The 27,466-nt window shown below is 37.5% G+C and overlaps 1 protein-coding gene across 3 annotated transcripts in view; it reads left to right on the forward strand.

The window, feature by feature from the left end:
• Positions 1–27,466, forward strand: part of DPYD (dihydropyrimidine dehydrogenase) — a 332,287-nt gene that overhangs the window by 163,504 nt on the left and 141,317 nt on the right. For all 3 annotated transcript variants that reach the window (XR_004980615.2, XM_036387649.2, XM_036387650.1), the window contains exons 12-13: positions 2,342–2,526; positions 9,806–10,021. Coding sequence is in view for 2 of the 3 variants with exons in the window: in XM_036387649.2 (XP_036243542.1) it covers positions 2,342–2,526; positions 9,806–10,021 (401 nt within the window). In the remaining variant the exon portion in view is untranslated. The remainder of the gene's footprint in view (positions 1–2,341; positions 2,527–9,805; positions 10,022–27,466) is intronic.

Below are 27,466 nucleotides of genomic sequence, written 5' to 3' on the forward strand. Positions count from 1 at the left end.
CGAGCATTAAATATCTGATTTGCTTGTTGTTCAGTGTCAAACACCAGTTCAGAGAACCAATAGTTCAAGCTCACATTTGGCCCTTGGGCTCTCTTTCACCCTTGCAGGGGCAGAGAAAGGACTTTCCTTTCTGAAGGCAAAAGTTCTCCCCTGCTTTGTGCATGTGGTCTGGGAGGTGCTTCCTTCAGACTCTCAGTTGCACCACGTATCAGATCCAAATTGTGAGGATGTTAGGAACTCTTATATAAAATGCTTTTGAACCATGCCCTTTTTTTATATAACCTAAATCTTGGAGATTTTAAGAAAGAAATACATAGCAGTTGGATACCATGTCAACCTTGCCACCAGGGAAATGTTCTTTCTTGATTTTAAAAATACTGATCACGCAGACAAATCCCCAGGCCTGGAGAGATGTTTCAGGTGAAGATAAGTTGGGCATTCTTCATACTCAAAAAGCGTTTTGTATAATTATGTCCAGACAGCTATTTTAGAACAAAGCAATTCAAAGAGATTTGAGAAATGTAATAGATACAGGATAACAGAAGTAATACCCTGTTTTTCCACAAAATGAAATAAGTAGTCATAACTCCCAGTTTTACATAATTTCTTTTGAAAAACTACATTTTCGACAGCACATTGTCCTCAGAAACCTTTACTGTGGTTCAGTCCTGTCTCAGACAGAAGTCATCTATTAAATCCCCCGTACCAAGTTTTCCTCTGTTTTTTTCCAAACATGTCTTTACAAGCCTGTACATATTTAACTTGTGAGAGCCGTCTAGACCACATGCTGAGATGGTACCACTGGATGCAATAAGTTATCCTATATATGACAAATATAAGATGATCAAAAGCTTTCTTGAAGTACACACAGTCTGAGGCACAAAGAGAAAGTTAATGTATTGATTTCTGAAGGATTTTTGATAAAACTGCTATCAGCCAACTCTTTCCTTTAAAAAAACCCACACAAACAGAAAAAGCCCAAACCCAAACAAACCAAACCCCTCATTTTCCAGATGAAAAATGTCTCAGTCTGAAGGTTGTGTTCCATGTGATCTTTCAGTAATTTAGATATTTTTACAGGACACAATTTCTTAAGTTTTTGAGTTTGTTGCTACCCAAATATTATTTTTGTCAACTTAAGCCTCATGTATATGCCACGTGGGAGAGACTGTGAAGGCAATAGGTCTTGCAGATAGATTAAATACTTCTGGTAGAAAATCTGGTACAGGCTTTCAGTTAGAACTGTCTTTTCTGACTCAAGCTTCTGAACAAGTTGCAAAAAATCCTTTGAGTCCTCTGGATATGTTTGTAAAAGCCAAGGTTGAGGAGGAGAGTGTAGGTGGGACAAATAGGTGACAGTGTTTGTGTCTTGCTTCTTGTTTCATTATTTTGCCCCTGATTATACACAGCCTCCACTTTGAAATACATTTCTAATATGGAAGTGAAAGGAGACACAGAGCCTTGGATGAAAATCCCATCACTGTGATGTGTGGGAATGCTGTATTTGAAGCTTGCTCTGTACTGAGGCGTGTGCTGGGACAATACCATGACTTTGCCCTTTGTGTTGGAGAAGTCTTCATCTTAAACTGGCAGGTTTCTCTTTTACGTTTATGACAGTGCAACTACATTAGTTTAATTGACCTTGGCAATCTGCATCTGCCAGTGGTACGTCCCTGAGGGACATTGCAATTTTAAACTGCATTTTATTGTAGCACGTTCTGTTACTGCAGACAAAGTTATATAGCCCCCCCCTATTTTGATAGATGCCATCAAAATTTGCTAAAACTATTTATTGAAAAGATTATTCTCTTAATGAAGATACTTTGAAGTGCCTTGTGAATGTAGTAATTTAAAAAATATTAACAGAATATTCTTTTGAGCATTTATGTGTATTTAATGACATTTATATAATGCCAAGCAGCTTAAAATTTTTTTTTTTTTTTCAAATCCACATTATTTGGAGGAAAATAATATTTCTTGTGCAAAATGCCTCTATGTGCTGTTTCCTAACAGCATGAAAAAGATTAGGGTCTCTTAATACATGCATTAAAAAAATTCAGAAGTTGTAGTGAAAAGATACAAAAGATACTGTCTTCTTCTAACCATTTGATTTTGATTGTGGTTTTATGGTTTCATTTGTAATATGTGTAACATGTTTTGAAGTGAGCCTTTCTTCCAGGATGTTCTGAGTTTGAATATTAAGTCAGGATGGCTTTGACTTTAATGAGAGATATCTTTCTCAGCATTCGATTTTCCTATTGTTATCATCAAATATTTGACAGATTTTAGCAACAGTTTTTTCTTTCTTTTATTAACATATTTTTCATTTATTTAATTATAGTCAGAGAGGCCATGGCACCTATCAAGTTTAACAGATGGGGTCTCCCTGAAGTAGACCCAGAAACAATGCAAACAAGTGAGCCCTGGGTGTTTGCAGGGGGTGACGTTGGTGGTCTTGCCAACACTACAGTGGAATCCGTGAACGATGGCAAACAAGCTTCCTGGTACATGCACAGATACATACAGGTGACTTCTTCAAAAGTACTTTTGTCTTTCCCAGTTTGATCTCCTTTTAGATACTTTGAAAAATATTTTCATTGTGGTTTTGATTCATTATACAAATTTTGAGAAATAATACCTAGATTATCTGGTGATTAGAACATTACATATTCATTCATCTTGGATCACATATTAGAGTTTGGGTAGGTGAACTCAGCTTTCTTATATTATCTTAACACTAAAATTCAAGCAACGTGTTCTTGGCCCCAGCTCTGAATTCTGCTCAATGGTAGTAAGTCTCCCTGCACAACAGACACTGCAAGCAGAAGCCCTAATTGGGTAATTGGGGAAAAGGAGTGAGCTCCATAAGTATTAAAAAGTAAAATCTTCCAGTAGTGCATAAAGTAAAAATTAACTACTGCCAATGTTGTTACCCGAGGAAGACATTTTTAGTTTACTAACAGTTTACAGAGTGCTCAGGTTATCTACACTGGAACCCAAGTTTGCTCTGATGAGACTGATGAACTGGATACAAGAGCTTGACAAAAACTAAACATTAAATGCACAGAGGCAAGTAATGCAAAGGAGAATTTATGTGAGAAATGTAATACATACAAACCTGAAAAACCTCATGTCTCCCTTTGGTTCTCCTTGCATGTTGCTGACTCTGCCCTAATTTTTCTAGTAGATGAGCACAAAGTCTAGAGGAGCTGAATAGAAACCTCCCGAGACAGAGACACAGCCTGGAGAACCAACTGACAAAAAGTGTGTTCATAGTGCAGGGAACTTTTGAGAAACATGATACATGATTCATTCTCCCACATAAAGAGATTTGAACAACTGAAGTTGGGACTGTAACAGCTCAATGTCTTTCTCCCCCATCCATCTGCTCAAAGCCTCTCTGATTGCATGTTTGTGCAATTTCATGCTGTTGGGGTCTGATTTCACTTCCTAAAAATACTTCAGCTGAAAGCTTGTTGTTAGTATCTGTGCATATTTTTTCGCACTTGTTGTAAAGCACTGTTTGTGTCCTGCCTTCTTAGACCCGATGAAAATGCTGAGTGTGAAACATCTTTAATCCCTGACCTGCTTGCTTAATTTCTCAATGCACAGTGATTTTGGGTAACTGTGGCAGGGGAGAGAAGGTATCTCCTTCTTTTTGTCTCCTTATTCAACCTCTTAGAAATACAGGCAACCCTCATTTATCATGTTGCTTTCTCCACAAAGCTTTTTTTTTTATTTTTCCCCTCTGCAATGTATTTAATACTTTGGAAAAAAATCTGAATAGTCATGGCTTGAGAATTAGAATTTTAAATCAAGCAGACTTGTGATATTAGAGCATTTCTGTTACCCTTTGCAGGTTTCAAGGCAGCTTATTCAACCTTACAATCTCACCAGGAAGCTAATGGGAAAGCCTTACAGCAATCTTCACAGGAAAGTTTCCAAATGTCAAGTGTCACCTTTCCAGCTGTTAGATGAATGGGTTGCCCAAGGGCATTTATTTGGATGTGCAGCCCTTGTAAAATCTGGTTGCTGTGGTACAAAATGCTGTAATTTGGCAATTTACTTCACCAGTGTTTGGAGCTGGTAGAAATTTTAGTGACTGGAGGAGTTTGTTTTTAAAGAAGTTGTTTAGGGAAGGATAAGAGAAGGATTGTATTATCCTACTGTTTATAGGGACAGGTGTGTGCACATGTGCCTGCCTTTGTGCTCATGTGCATGCCCATGCACTCAGTTCACAGCTGAGCTGTATTCTGGAAACTTCCAAAAGCAAATGAAAAAATACCCTTGCACACCACCTTACTTTCTCTCTGCTGTGAGATTCTAAAGCAGGCAACCATCCTGTGAACTGAGCGTCTGAATCAAGTGCACATTAAATTTTAAATAAATGCATTGATACTGTCTGTTTCAGTTAAGGAGTAGGTAGCCATTTCCGAAATCACCAACTATCTCAGCACCAGGATCTATAAATGATGCAGTCAGTCTTCATCAAAATGAAACTATTCCATAGGATTTCTCAACTAGTCCAAGCCAATGTCAAAGAGTATAACTCAAACCTACCATCCTGACTACTTGCAGAATGCAGTGTTTGAACAGCACGCTGCTTGTATCCCAACCTACTCCAGGCAAAAGGCTAAGCGAACAGATGGGGCTGATATGTGCCCTGAAACTCCAGTCACTGCAAGCTCTGGCACGTGGTCAAGTCAGGCGTGAGATCCAGACTCCAGGACTCTTCAACAGAAATGCCTTATGTTCAATACTGAGAGTTATTTACAGAAGCTTCTTGGCTGCTCTTATGCTGGAAACTTTCCATCATTAGTTGCCTAAATATCTCCTGCCTCTTAACATATTCCTCCCACTATATGAGGCATAGGTTCATCTCAAAAATTGTTGCCTGCAGCTGTGTCAGGTTAGTTTCTATAAACATGACCGGTCAAAGCCTAACTAAGGATAGCTGTAGTAGAACCTGTTAGGAAATACAGTCAGTCTTCTAGAACCATTCCTTGCAAATTTTTATTGATCCAAACAGAATCAGCCCAATTCATGCAACTTTCTACTACTCACGTTTTCTCTCAATTCAACCTTCTTTTGTTATTCCATGAATGACATAAAAATTTCAATTAAGTAATCTTAGTGATTTATTTAGTTTGGGGATTGTAAGCCTTTGCTTTTGTCCAACAGTGACTTTATGATCCTGTGCAGAAGCAATATAGGCTGCTGTTCTCTTCTAGGCCTCAGTTACCATTCACTTCTTTCTGATGTGTGAATGGATTTAATAGCATAATAGTTATATTGAGGGTAACTCAGAAAAATTAAAAGGACTAACTTTTAATTTTCTATGCCTTATCTTGAGAGCAAAGACAGTTCCAGTATTTTCATCTCGGATGACTGTGCCAGCACTAATGCTTCACTCCTGCTCTATTCATGCACTTACCTGTAGCCTATTTTCCCATATATGGCAGTCAAGCTGCCATCTTCTTCTCGCTAAAATCCCTCTTTAAAAGTGACTTTTTTTTCTAAATCACAGTAAGTTTTCATTTATTTAAATCTATTTTCTTCTTTACTGTAACCTTCCACTGTGGAAGTTTCTTTTATATTTTTCCTAGACTGAAATGTACATGATACATTTAGAGAATAGAGGCCTAGATCCCCACTGATATAAATTGCACTTCAGTAAGACATCATTCAAGATGAATTTTGGGCACATCACAATGTTATTTTGAACCACTATTGTATATTTTCTATTTTTTTCTTTACCTAGGCTGTCAGAAAATATATGGGCTTTGTCTCTGAAGAGTATAGTGTTGATTTTTTATCAAGATTGGCCATTCTCATCTATTCCTTGAGCATGCTTTATACATTATTGAGCATGAATATACATTATTTCATAATCAATACCCGAATTGAGAGGTTCCCAGGAAGCTTGAATTTGAAGCCATTAGTTAGGTTGTCTGTTTCTTTTCAGGATAACTGCAGGAAAAAATTAATGTTCCTTTGTGTAGCTAGAACAACGTATGAAACACTAGCAGGCAGCAATAAAGCACCATTTGCAAAAAAAGGTGAATTAAAGGCAGATTCAGGAAGCCTGGTAATTTAGTTGCTTGCTCCTGAAGAAGCAATATGTCTGTTACAGAAAGAAAGCCAGAAAGGAACTGAGAAAATCTCTCTCAAAGTGCACCGAGCCCTGAGCAAACCTGCAGTAGCAAGGATGCTGGACAAGATAGTCCCCATGTGTCCTTCAAACCACAACCATTCAGAGATTGTATGAAATAATATAAACATATTTACCACCAAGTTAATTAATGGAGAGAGGATAGCAGAAGCAAGGGAGAAAAGACAAGTTTTAAGATCAGACTCCAAAATGGAGAAAGCCAGAGTAAGATGGAAGTATTCAGGAAAACTCTTCCAGGCACTAGGACTTGTAGAGAAGGCTCTCTGTGAAAAATAACAGTAATACAACTACTTGCTTTCACAGTCTATCTTTGTTAAAGGCCAGAAAATGTAGTTAGACCATATCACTCTGGTTAGGAATTTTCTCCATCTAAAGAAAAGTGATGTCAAAAATTGCATCAGGTCTAAAGCTGAGTTCCTGTCTCTCAGCCCTGCTCTGCAGCTCCTGTGCTTTTGCCTTCAGGCCAGTCCTTTACCCTGTTTAGGATGAACTAGACCCACTGCTTGCAATGTGCTGGGGATTTTTCACCACCATGTTCCAGTCTCCAAAAAATTGTCATGATTGCAAGTACCTGCAATATTGGTAGCTCAGCTGGTTGGCATCAAATTGAGAGGAAGAATAGACCACACTTTTTGTCCTCTACTTCTGAAAATCAAGAGAAGAGTTATTATAAATAAACTCTTGCCTGCAGGCTTTCTTTTCCTATTTGTTTGTGCAACGTCAAGGAAATCCTTCATTATAAAGATGATTTCACTTTCAGGAAACTATATACTATTTCTGTTTGCCAAAAATTTCGCTTTGTAGAAAACAATGCATCAAGGCTTATAAAACATATTTATTTTATAAGCATTGTGCTGAAAGGAAAGAAACAGCAAAAAGGAAGTGATAGGAGGAGGGAGATAAATCTCCAAAGATGTATTGCCTCTGACTACTGAACCTTCAGCTGCATCCTGCCCCTGTGTGGTTTTAGATACTTGGTTTATTCCATTGAAACCTGTTGTATTTCTCCCCATGCCACCTCTGCTTGGGTCACTTCATCATTAGCAAATCATTGGGGAAATACTGTGGGGCCTGAGTGCATGTGGGTGGAGTTCTTTGTGGTTCTGCTCTTTGGAAGGGAAGTAAGGCAGGAGAAATGGACCCCTATATGCAGTTTGGGAAGTGGCTTTAGACTGGTCTGAATGATGGCATGCAGGAGGCAAGGCCTATTCCTGCATTTCATACATGAGTTATTTTCAACCATGTGCTTTCACTGCTTTGGTGCTATTTTTTGTTTTTTCTTGTATAGGATATATTTTCTGTTTTACCACAGAAAGGTTGCTAAGAATCACTTTCAGTGTTCATTTTAGGTGAGAACAATTTTCAGAGATTTAATTGTCCTGATTGGGCAAAGAAACAGTACAATGGAACTTCAGCTTCATATTCAGCACCCTCTATTTGTCTATAGCAAATTGTATTTACAGTTGTACAAACTGTGAATTGTTTGTGATCAATCCTCAGACTGAAATGTATTCACAGGGAACATTTGAACGATTCTGAATAGCAAATTAATTCAAAGTAGAAAATTGCATTTATTGCTCACACGTGCGCAAAAGTGGAGTTGACTGGACAATTTTCCTTAAGTCTTTCTTTGATGTCATTCTGTAAGAATGAAAATCAAAGATTTTTTTGTAAGAATTCAGTATATCAGTTTTGATTTCAATGGATTTCCCTACTTTCAGATATGTAGGAGACAAAAGTGCTGGCATTTACAAAACACTTTAAGTTGAATTGTGTGATCCAGGATTTTCTGGTTTGTCATTGCAAACAACATTTTGCAGTTGAAATATTAGGTAAGAAAAAGTAAAACAAAAAAAAATTAAAAGGATGAAATCAAACTCAAAGTAATAAAATGACAAAATTCATTTTTCTCCTTTTTTTTTTTTTTTTTTTTTTGCCAGTTAACAAAAGCTTTTGAGATGTAGAATGCCAGGCTGTTTGGTTTTGGAAGAACTCAGATGCTCCTGGTGTAGAAAAATAGCCCTATGGGGTGTGACATGGAAGAAGGAGTGAGCACTCAGGAAGGAAGAAATGGGGCATGTTTGGCTTTTTATCAAGTGTAACTGCACTGGTCTCCAGCTGAGAGAGGCCGTGATACTGAAGCGAGTATGGTCCCAAGTGTAGGGATCTTTAGAAATTAGCTTTTCTCAAAATGTCTGCCATTAGGGACCCATTCAGGTTCTTATCATTCAGGCTAGGACAATTCCACTACTTTCAGTGCTTTTAAGCCATCAGAAAATTTGACCCCAAAATGTATCCTCTTTGTCTGAAGATTCAAAGATCTGGGGTCAGAATAGTGTGAGGGGAATCTACACAATCCCAAAACAAAACAGGCATGAACTCTCAGGTTTTAAACCAGCCTAGGAAACAAAAGGCACCAAAAAAAGGACAAAAAACTCCTCATCCCATCTGTGCTTTTTTAGTTTTCACAGGTAAAAATTGATTAAATAAGTTCCCTAAAGAAAAAAATAAATCAAAAAGCCCAAAAGGCAGCAATTTCTGAGTGGCTGAGGTTTTTAGTCTGCTACAGAAAGTCTTCTCCAAAATTCAAGTACTGGTTCTTTTTGTCCTGCTGAAAAAAAGTTTTCTTTTTAAAAGATGGAAGAAACTGCTGTGTTCTTAGCTGTGACTTACTAGGAACACAGACAGTGTAGGGCTTCTCTGTGTTAGAAGTTCCTGCTTTGTTTCTTTGTGATTTTATTGAGTCAACCATTTGAGTGAACAAAGATTTAAATTCTATCTACCACAGCTAATCAGGATGCTGTTCAGTATCCATACATGGAAAAAGCTTTTCTCTCTGCAATTTTTATATTATTAGATTCAACATATACACTGAATGCTTTTCACTGACTCTTCAGAGAAAAGACTTTCAAATGAAAACAATAGTGACTGTGGTGGCACAGCCATAATGTGTATGATGTTTTTGATGGCAATCAGACACTAACTTTTTTCAGTCTTGAAGTATATTCATACTACTACAATTAAATATAAACCCAAAATTAGTTTTGCATAGATATGCCATTGTATAGGCTGTATAAAAATCTTTCAAAGTGGGGGAAGAATGTTCAGAGGTTCAGAATACATAGAGTTAGGGCTGAGTGATCCTCCACATGCTTTCCCCTCATTTTTCACAATTTCTTATACTTTTTTTAGATTGGAACCTGAGGAGAGAAATAGAGAGGGTCTGTCTGCATACCCGTTTTTTTTTCAATCTCACTGTTACTGGCTGATGTAGGGAATAGAGATGGCTCTTCAGAAAGGCTGAACAAATGTTTGGACTTAACCAGGCTTATCAGTACAGGATGTAAAGTAACTTCTTCTTCATTAGTTTTGTTACTGTCAGTGTTATTTCCAGCATAGCATAGTATTTCAATATTTCAGCATGATGACTGTTTGGGCTGAAGATGTTACATAGGTGAGTGTTTGCATGTTTTGCTGATTTGCAAGTCTGAACACAAAATAGAGTATTTGAACTTTGGGTTATTATGTATTAATTATCCCCTTTAACAGGATTAATAATAAATTGTATAAAAATACATACCAGAAAAAAAAAATCAGTGGTTTAGTGTTGTTTGGTTGTTTTTTTTTTTACAGTCCTTATATGGTGTTGCAGTTTCTACAGTTCCAGAACTACCTCTCTTCTACACTCCTATAGATTTAGTGGATATCAGTGTAGAAATGGCCGGACTGAAGTTTCCAAATCCTTTTGGCATTGCCAGTGCAACCCCTGCTACTAGTTCTTCAATGATTCGAAGAGCATTTGAAGCTGGATGGGGCTTTGCTGTCACTAAAACATTCTCCCTGGATAAGGTGAGGAAATATTTTAATATTTTTAATATTTTATGTGTATTTTGCATGTAACCATATCTTTGTATATTTGAAAAATCTGAATCTTTGGGGAATTATCTGTTATATCCAACTAGCATGAAATAGCAGGGAATGGTTATGATGCATTGTGTAGTCCAACTAGCCTGTGAGCTTTCCACAGTGCATTGACAATTTCTGGTTCTGTTTGTTGTTACATTCTTCCGTTATATTGCTCCGACTTCTAATATTAATCAACAATTAAGTGATTTTTTTTTTTAATGCTGCAGTGAAAATGTTTTGTGTGAAGGATCAGAATGCAAAGGGAATGAGTAACAGCTTTGTCACATAACCCATGAAAGGTGGATTCTGAGCCAGAGGCTGCCAAGATAAGCCATTGAACTGGAGGTGCAGCTGCAATGTTATCATGTGGCTGCAAGGGGGAGGCTGGGTGGGAAGTGAAAGAGAAGGATGGAGGCAGCAGAAAACCAAGCCTATGAAGAGAAAAAACACAGTGACATCATCAACCTTCAGTAACATGTAGTGGAGGAGGAAGGAGTTGGAATTAAGTCTTTAAGCCTATGGCTCAGTGTGGCACCTTATAAAAAGCATTTTCTGTAGTTTTAAGTGTGTAATTGCTTGTTTGAATTCAGGAGAATTCCAACTTCTTCTTACTACATTCAAAATGGTGAAGTGAGACTGAGCAAGAAGTTTAGAGTGAAAGAAAACAACAACTTTGATCAACAGATCATAGAGAAAAGAAACAGGTTTTGAGCTGAGATGTAGATACGGTTTTACTTGTGGAGAGAGGAAGAAAAGGTGAATCCTTGAACATAGGCCTCAGTAACAGTGTGAGTAATAGCCATGTATTGTTAACCAGTAGCATAGAGTAGTGTGGGCTGAAGAAAGCTTTTGAATTTAATTTGGATACAAGGGCCTTTTATTCTTGGTTCAGAGGGGGGATATACAAAGGTACTGATGGATGGAGCAGAACAGAGAAGGTGGATTTGTTCCTCTTCCACCTTTCCATGGGTAAGTACTATAGGTGAATTAACTATAGTGGGTGCCTCTCTAGTAGGGGGAAGGTCAAGAACAAAATGCTGTGCTGCTGCAGAATGCTGTAAAATAAGTCAGGCTGGATTCTGCTGTCTCTTACACCTGAGGTAGTCCTGGGGAAGTAAGTGTTCATCTGGATTGCAGTGGAGATTCCAATCTACTTCTCAGGGCTTCTTATTAAAAGACTTTTTAGGACATAAATGTCATTCAAGTATGTTTACAACTGACTTACATGTATAACATACCATCAGCTGTAATTATTCTGTGCCTAGACTACAGCCAACCCATAGCAAGTACTGAGACTTATTTTTTAATCAGTTTTATTGCTGGTATGCTGGCAGTCCTGCCAGACTGCACGTTGATTACTGTGCATCTCGAGAGTTAAACAGACACAGGCTGAGTTCCAGCTTGGGTGGGAGTTCAGGAGGAAAGACATGCATGTTGTAGGAAGTGATGTTGGTGCTATACTAAGCAGCAGACTCTGAGTCATTTCTGAAATGGCGCCTGCGAAGTGTTCCACTGGATGCCATGCTCTGCAGGTGTGACTCAGATGAAGATCTCTCGAGGGTTTTTTTTTAAGTATTTGTTGCAATAAGATATTGCAAGTATTATTTAAGTTAGTAAGTTCAGAAAAGTGTTATCTAGTGAATTCTAGTTCAGTGATTGTTATTTCTGCTTAAGCTTCCTTCTAATATTCTGATATTGAATCGTGTTGTGTCTAGTAGAACTGTGTCCCACCCAAGTGCTGCCTAGTTTTTCTACTATTGTGTTCTTCCTAGTACTGCACTTCCTACAGGTGTATTCGTGGCATGATTTCAGGTGATTGGCTGAGAGGTGCTGCAGAAGCAAAATTGCTTTTATTTATCAGAGTAACGTGGTACTTAATACTTCAAAAATAACTATTTGAAATGGAAAGAAAAGCTAAGTAGGGGTATGGCAGCTCTTATATAAACTGGGTATACAGAAAGCCTGTTCTTGTTGACTTAATGCTAGAACAAGTTGTTGATAGAGAGTTTGAAATATTATAGGTTGCCATAAGGTTTGAAATATTATAGGTTGCCATAATTTTTTTGCTAATTTAGCTTCTGATTATGTAGACATAAATCTTGTACACCTTTTAGCAGGGAGCAGAATGCTCTCTTGGGCTGTGGTACCAATATTGGGGATTTCAGACTCAGCTGTCCTGCACTAGTCAAAGCTAGTCAAAGCAAACTACGCAGCAGGATCAAGAGCAAAGATTTCCTGATCTAAGCCTGCAGAGTTGGTGGGAGGAGGGGGAGCATCTCCCCAGACAGTACAGTTCCCAAGAGTGGAAGAGCTGAGAAGGGAGAGAGCTTGCTAGACACAGTTTTTGGCAGCTGAAGCTTTTCCACTTCAGCCTTGATTGTATGTGCAAGCAGGATTCTGTGTTCTTCCCTCATCTCCTCATTTTATCTGTCCTGGTAAGGCTTAACTGATGGGCTTCCTTCTGATTTGTCAAGCATAACCTGCCTCTGTGGACATGGGGAACTTAGCAGCAGCAGAAATTCTCCCTTTTCCAGAACCAATGACTGAATTTGCCATTGTGTTTAGACACTAATAGGGGAAAACAGTGAATTCCCTGTTTACCATGGGCATCCTTTGGCACTTCGGGAAAGTGACTGATGCAGGCCAAAAATGAGTGACATATAGGTGGTGAAAAGCATGTACAGACCAATCACAAATTTCCGTGCATTAACTACGGTGTGATGGAATAAGGTCAGAGAGAAAAGCATGGTAAATCTTGATAGAAGGGGATCCAAGGATAGAGATAAAAAGGACTCAGGCTGAAGAGCTGTGATTCTGGTAAGACACAGGATTTATTACATATGAGCTACTTCTTCTTTTCTCTCTTCCATCATCTAGCACAGAAAGCTCTTCTAAAGCACAAGGCCAGGGATCCCTGCAGCCCATGTACTGCCTTGTGCAGAGGAGCTATTGGGTAGCAGTGCTGAAGTTCAGCCTCTGGGCTCTAATTTACTCCCCTAGTCTTTCTAATCCTCATGTGTCTTGGGCTCACCTTGAAAGCTTCACATTCTGCCCCGAGGGGGTTAGCACAGAGCGCACTGTTTGGTGCCGTGCTCGCTCCCTTTTTAAACACCCGCGTACCTTGCTCATAATTGTCTTCATGACAACCTTTGTAGCATTTTCTGTTTGTAGGGTAAGCATTTCAACTGGGAGTGATTCAGCAAAGTTTGTTCTTGCATACTACTGTACTATTGTTGAAACCTACAAAAAAGCTAACGTAAGAAATAGCTGAAATGCCTTCAGGGTATTTATACTTCAAAATATACCGCACTCTACATACTTTAGAAAGTGCTGGATATTATAGTGTAGAGCTAATATTCATCATAGGGGATTGTACCTGTATGTGTCTGATGGTATCTGGGAGGGAGATAGTGATTCGTACAATTTTATTTATTAAATTAAACATCTTTGCACAGCTGCTTTAGTATCAACTAGATTTGATTTCCTCCAAAAAGGGAATAACTGCTTTTGAAATGGACAATCACTAGGAAAGACAAATGGTAGCAGAATAGAAGTGTCTCTTCACACACGTTTTTCTACATTCATGTCTTCCCTTTTTGACTGCAGGATCAATAGCTCATTGCTCTGTTGGTTCAAATAGTATTTCTGTCTTGTTCAGATAACTGTATGCAGCAACATTATTTGTGAATTCTGTTTGCAAGATACTGAAGGGAAATGGGGGAGCTGCATATCATGTAGTCCACAATAAATGGATACCAATTATTACCTCTTTTAGAGCTTAGATGAACAGAAAACTACACGCAGAATGACACATACTGCATTAATTAGACACATAACTGTGAGTGGGAGGGTTTTAGGAGAAGTGTTATAGTGAGCTGGTTTATTTACTAAGAATTTATTAGTGAGTATTGTTTAGAACACAAAATTTGTATTAAAACATGTAATCAGAAAGTTTTTATAAACATAGTATCAAAATTAGTCAAAGGTTATATGAGGTGTGTACATTCCTATGCCATATTCACTACCACAGCGAGGAGTTTATAGCAGAAATTAGGGTTTTATCAGCTGAATTCAGGCTTTGTTGTTCTCTCACTGCATTGTATGGGCTGTTTAGAAAGATGAAAAAACAACTGGGTTAGCAGAAATGTTTGCTTTGATTTTTAGATGCTTCCTTCACTTCTAAAATTTAATTCTGATTAATCAGATACATCTGTCTTTATTTTGTTGTGACATGCATTGATTTGTGATGCTGTCGCTTTCAATAATGCAGAAACAGTTGCCTTTATTATGAGAACCAGCAGAAATCAACATGCAGACTAACTTCATTTTTAATCTTTAATTTTCTTCATTACATATGGAGCAAGTTGCATGGATGATTTTAAAAACAAAGCTGCAATTAAAAGGAGATTAAATCTGAACTAAACCATAGCAGAGGAAACTTTCTAGCCGTAATATGTTTATGCAGTTTACAGATGTAGATTTTACAATACATTTTCAGAACCATTTGTAAATAAAAATGATTGCTGGCAGAGAATTAATTAATTTGCCCAGTATATATTGCATTTCTATGTGCTGTTATTGTAATATACACATTCAGGCTCCAGCTAGCTCTCTCTCTCTACATTTGCACTGTGTGCACCTCGCTTCATAATTGAAGGTGGTAAAAAATCATAGTACAATGATGCATTGTTTTCCATAACATTAGTATTTCACAGAAGTGAATCTGTATTACAAAATGTATATTTTTGTATGATATTACAGCATAGTAATTTAGATTAAACTAGTTATAATTTATGGTGCCAAGCCAAAAAGCTATTTAAGATGCATTAAAATGCAGAACCATGACATTTGAAATTCTGATGTTCTTAATATGACAAAGGTTATTCTATGGAGTTTTGCTATAATATGAAATATTAATATTTCACAATACAGTTTTGATGAAGTACAATTTGCCTAGCTTGCATATGATAAAGAAATTAAATGCTTACCAAGGGAGTTCAGTGAGAATTAGAGCCCCGCCTGAACATCTGCTTGAAATGTTATTATCCTGTCCTACTGACAGCATCGCTCCCTCATTGTTTTTCAAGATTGACAGCTGAATATTGTACTGATTTCTGCAGCAAATATGTCTAGGTGAACTTTGTTTGGTTTTTAGGAATTTAGAACATGCTTTTGATTTCCATCCTATATTTTTTTTTTATACTCTTGACATTTGTAGATGCCAGATTGAGGTCTAGTATGCTGTAGCAAAGATAGACCATTGACTTGCAATGAAATGCCAGTTGATATCTCAGTAAACAGAAATATTACTATTCTTTATTGTGTGGTCTGTATGAAAGCTGTATGGGCTTTCTTTGGGGAGACAAATGATCTGATTGTTAATGTCAAATATAAAAGGGACTGTTTGCCTTTCTACTAAATAGCATTAGACAAGTTTTATTAACTACATTTTTGAACAGAAAAAGGACCATTTTATGGGATTCCTTAGCACACAAGACTCTTAAGCTAAATTATTTTCTTGTTTTAGAAGTTTTAAAAGTTCGGGTTTTTTTTTTAATTGTTATTATTTGTTTTCATGTTTTTAGGAGTTATATCCTTCATTTTGTTCAATATTTCTGAAAGAATTTTAATAAGAAATACTGTCTTTGTTGTTTTATAATTTTTGTATTTTTAGATCAGTGCACAAAATCAGCGATGTTTAACAGGAGAGGTAAAAGGCTATGCTAGAGAAGTGCTATGGAATGTAATTATTATCTTTTAAAATGCTGTAGTTATGCCCTTTTATTTTTTTCAGAAAATGTGTTATTTAGCTATAAAAAAGGGAACAAATAATTATGAGAATCTAAGTAGCAGGAAAACAGACTTTCCTCCTTTTTCCATGAGAAAAACTATTTCTGTGTTTAACTTAAGGATCAGATCTCATCTCTCTACTTAGTTTTACCCTACCCCGTTTAAATAAGGCTGGAGACTTCTTTGTATGCAAATAACTTCAAAAGCTTCAAAATTGCTGTCCGAGGAACTGAAAGGACTGCATTTAACCATTCTTTTTCATCAGCCCATACCCCTGGTTATGTAGGGGTTTGGCATATCTTCACCCTGGAAGAATCCATCTGGAGAGATGTAGCACAGCTTGAACACAGTGAAAAAGAGACCAAAGATCCCAGGACTGAGAGCTTTAACAAGCTTATCAATAGCTTGGCTATTATTGATAAGCCAAGGCATTTCCTATCACAGCTCTAGTCTGCACAGGTAGATGCCCACCTTAAACTGGTGCACGTGTGCATCTTGACACCAGTGAATTTGCAAGTGAGGCGCTTTGGACCATTCAAAAATCTGTTTTTGCCATCAGTAATTCTGGTTATTTTGGCCTATTAATATTTCAAATGCTGAAGATAACGAACTGCATTTTTAAAGCAAGAGTTTAGCAACAATCTGTAAAAAGTTTCTCTCTCTCTCTCTCTGTGATCGTGTTTACCACTTTAGAAACGAAAAACTTCTTACAGATTCGTGATAAAAATTAAACCTCTGGGGAAATGTTTAGTCCCACTCTTCCTGTAGCATTAAATATCACAGAAATGCTGCACTTCTTCTGCAGTGGGAGTCTCTTTTCTGCACGGAGTCTCTCATGGAGAAGTCTGTTATCTCAAGGCGTGGAGCACAATGTGGCAATTCATCAGTGGAAGACAGAGGGATCTGTCATGCAGGGGTGGTGCACGTTGAGTCAGTAAACCTCATCTGTGCTGAAGGACAGATTTTTACAAACAGAGGATCAGCAGTTTTCTTCTATGTTATCACTTTTTCTGCCATTCACCCTCATGGAGCAGAGTGAGCGTGGCTGGAACTTTTATACCTTATGCCTTGAGGTCGTGGCATGAGTTCCACAAAGTCTAAGCTGGCAATGGCTTTCCTTCCTCACACAAAGCTGCACACAAAGCTGGCCAGCAAAGGTTAAACCAGATCCATGTCTAAAACTAGTTCTTGGTAGGCTGCAGGATTCTCAGTTACATCTAAAGTGTTTGGTTTCTATACATCTGGAGATTTTTTACATAGTATTTGGAGGTTGTTTCTTTTTCCTGTTTTTTTTGTTCTGGAGTCTGGTTTAAAACAGTGTAGCCAGAGTGCATATACACCTGCTAAGTGTAAGTGTGAACATTAATCTTGAGCTTGGATATTTCAGGCAGCTTATGTATAAAAGACTTGTAAATCAGTCTTTAAGCTATTTTTTAATCTGAAAACTAACTGTTGTGTATTGTAGTGAAACTTATAGTGCACTTAGATTGGCATAACTGAGGAGCAGTTCAAGTGTAATGCTGAAAGAGCATACAGACTGCAACACTGAGGATTTTGCTACAAAAGCCTTTATATAAAACATAGCTTCCAAAAGTAGGAGTGTTCATTCCTGCTCAGCATAATATGGGCTGTTCTAATAGTGACCACTACTTGAGAGAGGACATAATTTCTATTCATAGTGCAACTATTACCCAGTGAGTCAAACAAAATGGATGCAAATTTTACACTGGTTAAGAATCAGAACTATTTCTTTTTATCCTGAAGAAACTGCTTTGCTCTTTACTAATTTTGTTTGATTTACCTCATTCTTCTGAAAATACCTGCAAATATTTATCAAGAGAGACAAGGAGAGCACACATGCATGATTTTCCAAAACTGCTGAGGATCTGCAGTTGGCTGTGTCTGAAGTACTCAACATTTTTGAATATCACATCCTGAATAAACAGGATTCTAAAAAGCAAATATGTAACATGCTTGTGTAAAATACCATTCAGCTACATTTTTCTGTGGTTGTTTTTATGTCCTTGGAAGGTTGTTGGTGATCTTGTAAATGACTCACATAATTTTATGTCTGGAAGGAATTCAGCTAAAAGGGCAGTTTGAATGTAAGCTAGAAATTGGCAAGTGTAATTCTGAAATTTAGAATTTTCACATATTTTCCATGCTCAATTGAGATTTGTTGCAAACCTTTTTGTTTTGTGCCAACCAACTGCATCTAACTTTCTTAAGTAGCATTAATATATTTTATAATTTATTAGAAAAGATTGTAGGATATTTTTCTTAATAGTTATATCTAAAACACACCTATGACAATCAAAGCATAAAGCCATACTTAATATTTTCGAGTTTCAGCATAAATTACAGCCTTCCTTATTTTTTGAAATTATTATGATGCACTTTAAAAGCTAACCACTGGCATTCAGGAAAAAATGAAATCTGTATTTTGTCAATATAGAATGACAGAAGTTTCCCTTCTGTTAAGTCATTGGCTTTTTGATTCTCCCCATTTGATTAAGTGCATGTGTCAGAGCTCAGGTTTTTTTCATTCATTTCCACATTCTAATTATAAAAATAAATCCAGAATACCGTCTAGACTCCAGTCTAGGCCTCCTGAGATACTGAAGTGGAATAAAGGAAAAGTGGTTGTCATGATTCAGTTGCTCTGATTTACAGTTCAGCATTTTTGCTGAGGCCAAAGGCTGGCTTCTGCGAGAGCCCAGGGGACCCTTTGTGTCCCCACCTGTGACCACTGGCATGCCAAGGCTGAGATGCCTTGGGGACGACCTTCCAGCACTGGGGTCATCCCTGGCAGCAGCTGGTGGCTTCTGCTCCAGCTGGGCACCTTACAAGGCAGCCTTGCTGTGGGGTGGCTGCTTTTCTGCTCTGCACCACTGGCTGGGGAGACCTGGAGCACCTCATGCAGCAGCTCTTGCCCCAGGATTCTTGCTTGGACCACGCAGTCTTGCAAGATGTTTGCAGAAATGTGGGCCCAAATTGACTGTGCGGGGACGCTGAGATGGGTGTCAAGCATGTTTATGGTGCTGTACAGCTCCTGCTAAGAATTTTACAGGCATTAGCTGAAATGAAGTAACTATCTCTGAGCTGGCATTGTTGCCACACACGAGTTAACAGGGTTTAGCTTGATCATTTTTCAAGGAATTTTTGGTTATACCAGTGTAGCTTCTGTGTACAGGTGATACACTTCTCTTTAAGTGCTTGAGTCATCTCGTGTCTTGAGTTCCCACTTGGTAAATTAAAAGGATAAGGCTGTGTTCAACGTCTGATTTGCCCACACAAGACATTAAGAAAGCAAAGAGCTGATTTTTGAATCTCATGGTGATATAATTGCATTTAGTCCTGATTGACATTGTTGCAAAAGCAGAATGAAGCCCCATATGTTTAAAAAACCTGACAGGTTCTTATGTTAAAATACCTATTACTAATCCAAATATGTATGTGAATGTATTCTAAATAACATTTCTTGTCATTATTTGAGATGCAGAATTATCTATTTTTTTAACTGCAATAGTGATTGTGGGACTCTATCCTTCAGTCAGGTGGTGTAGGATTTTTGTGAATAAATCCTCTAGAGTTAATTCCAGGAGTTTCCATTCTGTGAACTATGGAATTACTACTTTAAGAATTATCCAAAAAGCTCTTGTCAATGCTAATTGCAAAATCCAATTTTCAGTCTATAGAAAAAGGAACACACATTTTTAGGAATCCTTTAATATCCATGTTATATTAGTCTTTAATTGTAATTTCTCACATCTTGTATTATGAGGACATACAACTTTAGATTTGTGTGGAGGATACTTGAAAGTACTTCACAAATTATTTCTACTTAATTACACTAATGCTATTAAATTATTATTGAGTATTGACATTTTATATTTTATTTTGGCTTTCCTTGTGCATTTTAAACTATGAAGCAGGTAATTACAATGCAAGCTATAGGTCTCAAAAGCAGCTATCACCACCTTTTTACTGTTCTAGAACACATATTTAAACTTACAATGTGTTAGTAAGTTTTAATTTTTTTCTTTAACTTCTACTTGCCTGACTTGATGATTTAGTGAGGTGTAAGAGGAAAAAAAAAGAAATTCCTTAACCACATTACAAATGAAAAAGACATAAGCTAATGTTATAGCTGAACGTTTCTTTGTTAGCAGCTGACCTCCTACTCCTAGAGAAAAGAAAGTCTTGGCTAGAAGACAGTTCAATAAATGAACAGGCTATATATTGATTTTTCTTCCTCTTCCCTTGTTATGTAATATGATTTCCCTTCCCTTGCAAGGGTTGCTGTTGTACAGGGTAGGGCTGGGATCATGGTCGTGGAAGCGTATGGGAATGTGTAGACTAAGGAAGGCTGTCACAGCAGTCAATAAGATCTGAGAGGTGTTGACTAATTGCCTGCTAATTACACAGTAAATTGTCTAATTAAGCTGATGGTTAATTAGGGTACGCTCGCACAGCAGTCTTATGGAATTTTTGTCTGATGTCTGGGAAGCAGCTTGTGTAATTGGCAAACTGGTAAGGACTGGCAGAGCCCATGGCTGGGAAGCGCGCTGCCAGTAGATGACAGAATAAGGATGCGTTTGCACAAAGGTTGTCATGTGAACACACAGGGGTTTGTTAGCCTTCTCCAGCTACGTGGCAGCCAGCACAACCAGCATTGAGCCGAGAGCTGCTGGAAGCTGTAAATAAAATAAGGATCAAGCATGTAATATTAGAAAAGCAGTGACATGTGCTCTTTTATTTTAGTCAGTTTGAACTTTAGATAAACATAGGGTATCAAAATTCTCATGTACAGAACTTCACCAAACTGTGTGACTTGACCATGGCAGTAATTATGGTACTGAGATCTATTTAGTGGAGTCCCAGAATGATCCTGTTTCTAGGGAACTGCTGTATGTATGTTGTTCTTGAAAAAGTATGGTTGTTAATAAGGATGCTTGCCAGCCATCATAACTATGATGTGTGGCATTCTGAATGCACTTTAATAGGCATTGTGTCTGTCCCTAAATGTGACAGAGTATGAGCAGGTCATAATGGTGCTCTGAGTAAAATATGTGCGCACTGTGCATAACTATAATGTCATTAATGGAAATCTACGTTCCAGATTCTTACCCAAAGCCAATGGAAATGGTCAGGAATATTAAGCAGAGAGAACCTGGGCAGTACAGGAGTACAGACATCAAATTCAGCCAAGCATGACTTTGTTGTGACCTAAATTTTTCATTCAGTAAAATGACATGGTAGCTGGCCTTTCTTGAAGTTATTTACAAAGGTAAATATCCTGCAGAATCAGAATTGCACAACACATGATTGGGTCTTCACATGACATCGTGGTTTAATTTTAAGTTAGCATCTGCAGAATCTGTGAACAATATAGCTCTTTGTGTATCATGAGCTAAACCAAAGAAGGTGTGTATGTATATAGGTACTTATTTGTTAAGAATGTTTTGATGTCACTTGAGAAAAGTGAAAATTAATATCCACTTTGATTCCTGGAAATCACATTTGTTTCAGAGATCCATATCATTTTTCTCCTAAGCATTTGGGGTATGTGGTTTGGGCACAGTGTCTTTCTGGAAGAAGAAGAAAAAAATCAGCTGAATTCTGGATTGCTACTGAAACTTGGTTTTATTTTTTTTTCTTTTAAATTTAAACCACACATATGTTTCTTCTTCCATAGAAATAGAATTTTAAAACAATCAAAATTTGACAGATTAAATTATATTTTCTTTAAATTAATAAAGCCAATTTTATCCTGTGATCTTGCTGCTTCTACTTACCTGCACAGTTAATAACACCTTTATGTATCACCTTCTATGTAGTGAATGTTAGTTTATGATTTTTCCTTCAAAAATAATTGGGTAAAATCAGGGTACACTAAAAACATTCTCACTGTGCCAGTCATCAAACACACAACTCCAAACACTCACAGGCTAATCTAAAAGGCCTTAAACCTTTTCTGAGGGGAATTTTAACTATACTTGTAATGTTGCTCCTGTGTGTATATTTCCACAGAAGAAAATGCTACAATTCCCCTGAATCAGATCTTGTGAGTTGTTGCATAAAATGAAAAAGGTGAAGTACACTGATTTAAGTCAAAACCATACAGAGAGGTCCTGTGTACATAATTTTCCTTCAAATAAAATATACTTTAAATTTACATTTAATATTTATATGTAGGATTTTTCCACATCCATCTGCATGTATGAAAAAACAAACCTCTTCAATTAATTTTGTCTTACTGTTTTTAAGGTTTATTCTTTATAAGTATTGGCAAAACTATTGTTTTGCCTCTGACAGCATATTCAGGAACAAAGCTTACTTCACTAGCCAACTGCAGGAACTGAAAGCATACAGTGCAACCATCACAGTTGCTTTCATTTTCTGTCATGGGGCAGCAAATGGATATGTTCTAATGCATTTTATTTTCTGAAGACAAAGAAAGGAGTTGAGAGGATAATTGTTACCTTATTATATCCTTCAAAAGGAATTTCTGGCACATGCTATTATGATTTATGCTTTAATAAATCACACAAACATAGAAAAGCATGTTTCTAGTAATTCACATGGTATAGTAAATGTATGTGTGTAAAGCCCTATTGCAACATGACAGTCTGTAATAAAAATTGTGTGGCAACAATGCTGCTGTTAAACAGCATCAGCAGCCAACTTATTTTAGAAATAATTTGTTTAAAACCTACCAATCTTTTTCATATGCAGTTGTTGGTTTGTCTTACATGTCTGTGGAATCTATAGAAATTGGAAACATTTCCCAAATGTCCCTGATGCAGTCAGTCCCAAAGCATCTTCCTGGTCCATTGTCCAGCCTCATGCTTAAACAATGGAGCGAGAGGAGCGTGGTGTCGGTGCGGTGTCAGTGTTGTGTTCAGCTTTATTGCCTGCGATGGTTCTCTCCCTGCGCAGTGCAGGAGGGTTCCTGTTTGCACCCTTTTATTTAATCTGTATATCAAGCCATAGAGAAGGTTTAGTGAAGTGACATTGATTGAAGTGTTTTCAATATGTCGAAACTCAGCTTTATAACTCTCAGCTGATTTAGCTGGAGCAGCTGATTGCATTGTTCAAGTGTTTGTGGGAGACTGGGGCATGGTTGAAAGCATGCTGAGCAAAAGTCAATCCAGACAAGATAGGAGTGATGTTGGGATCGTTAGAGGAAACGTCCAGAGGCTACAGCAAGAGAATTATCAGTCCTTCTGGCTGAGGGATATACTTCCATTCCAGGCTGTAGCTGCAACAATGGATAAGAGCCAGAAGCCTACACCCCTTTTATTTTCTGAACACCCCTTTTATTTTCTGAAGCTTTGCCATGAGTATCCATGCTTTGCATTTCAAGATTAACCTACTGCCAGCCCGTGCTATATTGGACTGGGTCTTAAATCTATCCAAATATTGTCAGTGGTGATGAACTTCATGGCTTGAATTCTGCCAAGGGAATCAAAACTGCCCCCAGCCTGTACTGCCTGTTTTGGGTGTGCTGGGATGGAGCAGAAGGAGATGCTGGCAGTTCACAGAACCCACTTGTTGCATGTGCTTGGAGCTCCTGCCCAGGGTGATCTGTAAGAGCCCAAATCCCTTAACTCCAGCACAAACTCGGGCTTGTTTTTCCTCCCTAACTTTGCAAGAATTGAGGAGAGGATGAATATGGGGTTTCTCGTTTCTACTGGATTTTTATTATTCTGTTTAAGTTTATACTGCTGCCAAGAACAGTGTTCTCAGAAGGTCAGTTGATTGCTGCTCTTGTGTAGGAGGTGTACTTTAATGTCTGACAGGATTACCTGAAATAGGTGATATCACGTGGAGGTAACACAGGTCTCAAACACATAAATAAGCAAAATCTTATGTTCCTATATTCTGAGTATATTCAAACTCAGATGAATTTCTCTCTTGACATTGGTGAATTTTTTTGTTTTATACCCGGAAACCTTTTGTGCCTTTAAGAAGAACAGAATATTGGAATCCATGTCCAGATTTTTGGAGTATATATTTTTGAGTGTCACATTTCTCAAATGGCTATATTTTCAGCATTTTTTATTCTAGGCTAAAAATTTGCATTTATCTTGGCTAAACTTGAACAAATCTATCAGCCAGAACATTCATAATAGTATATAACAATTTCTTTTTTCTAGAAACAGAAATGCAAATTTAATTTTTACTTCACCATCATATTGTCTATATATAAATACATATTTTTTTACTTGAGCAACTTTACTCTCATAACATTATTTACATTTTCATTTCTATTTTAACACTGTGGTTAGAGAAGGCTCTAAGTAAGAATATATCTGAGAGTAGAGTACTGGATAATATAATCATGAAGTAAGAATATATCTGGGAGTGGAGTACTAAAATGGTAAACCAAGTACCATCAATCTCATGACTGCTTTCATATGCCCCTCTCTACAATACTAAAAGTGATGCTTTGTTACCCTGACAGAAATTGTTCATACTATGTGTTGGGAGATTTATACCTCCAGATATATAAGCTCTCTCTTGTGATGTTCATTTAATTGCTTTTTGGGTGGTGTGTTTTGTGTTTCTTGCATTCCTCCTTTAACAAAATTTTAAAAAATAGTTCCAGGGAGTGCAAGGATTTAATGAGATTTTAAATGATAAAAAATAAAAGTTTCTAGAGAGTGACATATTTCAAACTCTGCTAAAGATATACGTAATGGTTAAATTTATGCAGAGGAGAGACTTGATTCTGTCTCCAACATCCTCCATGTCTAGCCTGTTCAAGGATTCACATTCCTACTAGGTCTCTTCCTTATGTGTGTTCCCTGTCTTTTAAGAAATCTTTTTCCAGCCAGCCATTTCTCTCTAAATGAGCAGGTATCATGGGCAGTGGAATATCCATACCTGTTTGGCTTTTGCAGCGTGCACTGAACTGCTTCCTGCTCCTACTGTAAACGTTGGAATACAGCATCACCCATATTCATGCTTTTCTATCTATTAGTCAGGAGTTCACAGTGTGCTTGCTGATATTCAAAAACACAGTGCTAGTGCCTGTTACATACAAAATAATATGACTTAATAGCATAATTGAGGATGTAGTATTTGCATTCAGAACGTGTGTTTACAGTGAAGTGTCTTGATACTGCCGAGCTCTCAGGGACAGAAACATCAAGTGCAACAAAGAAAAATATTTTTTTTCCAAGTGGTGGAAATGAGAGTTGTTTATTTTAAGAGATCTTATGTAAACATAACTGGGGGAGGAAAAGCAAGCCAGCATTTCCAGCCAATCCACACACACATCTTGGCTGGCCAGAGCTTTCCCCTTTGGTGCCATTAGCATTTTCATTTCCAAAAACGACAGGCTGCTGTGGAAGCAGTAAAAATGTTCAACCTGTGGTTTAAATTATTGATTTTTTTGAATATTGAAGCAGTATTTCAAATGGGTTTTGTTTGAGTTACTTCTGGGTAGAGGGTTCCAAAGGTAATTTGATATCTAAAAGGCTGTGTATTTCAAAGCCATTTCAGTCTTTTGAGTTCTTCAGCTGATCAGCTGATTGGGTAAAATACCTTATTGTCTCCTGAATTGTAGGCAATAGATAAACTGCAGCTCAAGGCTAGCACGTAGACCAGCACACAATGCTCTTGGTGATTTCTTATGTGTGCTCAGTGTCCAATCATCTGACAAAAAATACCTCATTTATTTTTAATGCAGTAACTTATCTTCACTTTAAAAAGAAAAAAATTTTTGAGATGCTAGTTTTCACAATCAAGATGGGTAGAGGTCTGTTTCCTGTATCACTAGGCAATGATGCATAATTAAAACATGGTGAATTCATGGTATAAAATCCAGTATGTGTAAATAAGAAGTAGGTGCATGTATTTTCACAAATAAATTGTTACATTACTACAGATCAGAATGGCTGTAGTGAAAGAGAAGACACTTTTAAAGAACTCATATTCTTTCACAAAGGACTGGGTTGTTGGTGGTTGTACATGTACAATGTTTAGGAAATTAGCCATTCTCAGAACCCTTCTAGTCACAGAAAAAAAAAAGTAAAAAGGTATTACTTCAATAAGGCTCAGATCTGTCGGTGAAGCCATATTGGAATGAATATTGGAGTTGATGGGAACTGTGAAAATTAAATTATTGCAGGAATGGGCCTGGTTAAGAAGACTTAATACACTAATGACGCTACCTAAGAATAATGGTGTGAATCAGATTTTAAGCAGGTTTTTCCCTTAAGGAGGCTATGGGTTAAAGAGTATTAAAAAAAAAAACTTCACTAAAGTATGGATTATGCAACACTAAAGTATGGATTATGCAAATTAAGTTATTATGCAATTTATTTGGCAAATATGCATATATATGGCATATATGCTTAAATAAAATTAAAATATATGAATATAAATTGTGAAAAGATGTATGGCATAAAGAGCTTATGTAATGCCCAGTTGGTTTCCATCTTAAAATAATGCTACAACTACAATACAGTCCTACAGTAACTAGTTTGTGTGAGTGTAGTTTAAGAATTTGCCAGATTTTGTCAATCCTCCTGGGATCTGCCCTACAGTGTTTTGCATTGTAGTTTACAAAATCCCTTTTAAATCGTGTGAGTTCATGCTGTACTGGAGTGTGCACAAAATAATTTTATCCATCCTATTCTAGGTGTGGAGCAAAGGAAAAATCTGCCCTGCTCTGTACTGGCTGCACAAGGGGAAGGTTGTCTAAAATAGCAGAGGTGTAAAAATCCAGACGCCTAATGCCTCCAAAACCAGAAACATGCAGTCTATACCTGCCTAAATACTTAATTGTTTTGCCCATTAAGTGAGCATTGGCTGTGCTGTATAGATGACTCTCCATATGTGGGGATAAGCTTTGGGCTGAGGAGAGTCTGGGTAATTCCTGGGTGTGTGAGGTAACGCTGGGTGTTGGAGCTCTCCTTGGCTCTGGTGCAAACTTGGCTTCATTGCCCTTGGAGTGAGATTGCTCCTGTGATCTGGCATGTGCAAGTGTATATCCTATTTCTTAGTGATGTTTTGCAGTGACCTTTGCTTTAAACTTCATGGTTCCATGGTAGGAAAAAGGAGGCAAAACCAATCCCTACATTGTATTTATCACTACTATAATTATCCCTAACCAAGGACTTCTTGTGGGGCTAAACCCCTTATTCCTCCTTAAATATCTTTGTCCCTGACTTTTTGTGTTTAGCATCAGAAGGCTTTTGAATCCTTGCCCAATCTTTAATCAATATTCTGTTGGAATAAGCGGAGAGCCTCCCAGTCAAGCTGCCCTCTCTAGCCGAGGATGGATTTAGTCTTAGAATTCCAGGTTTGAGCATGTAAGGTAAGCCTTTTGCAGCAGGTCTCAGCTGGCTGTGCCATTAATGGTGCCAGAGATCCAGCCACAGCTGTCGTATACTTTCTTGCACCCTTGTCACAGTAATAGTGGGAACATTTACCACAGATTCCCAAATGAAACCCTAACTCAATTATAGTGTCTAACAGCCACCTTCCTATTGATTTCAAGGGAAATGGACTTCATATCTGCCTTATCTGTGTGTGCTGCTAGATCCTCTGATGAGCATATTTACTTAACTGACAGACCTGAGC

Source organism: Molothrus ater, chromosome 9 (assembly GCF_012460135.2).
Source record: "Molothrus ater isolate BHLD 08-10-18 breed brown headed cowbird chromosome 9, BPBGC_Mater_1.1, whole genome shotgun sequence".
Classification (NCBI taxonomy): domain Eukaryota; kingdom Metazoa; phylum Chordata; class Aves; order Passeriformes; family Icteridae; genus Molothrus; species Molothrus ater.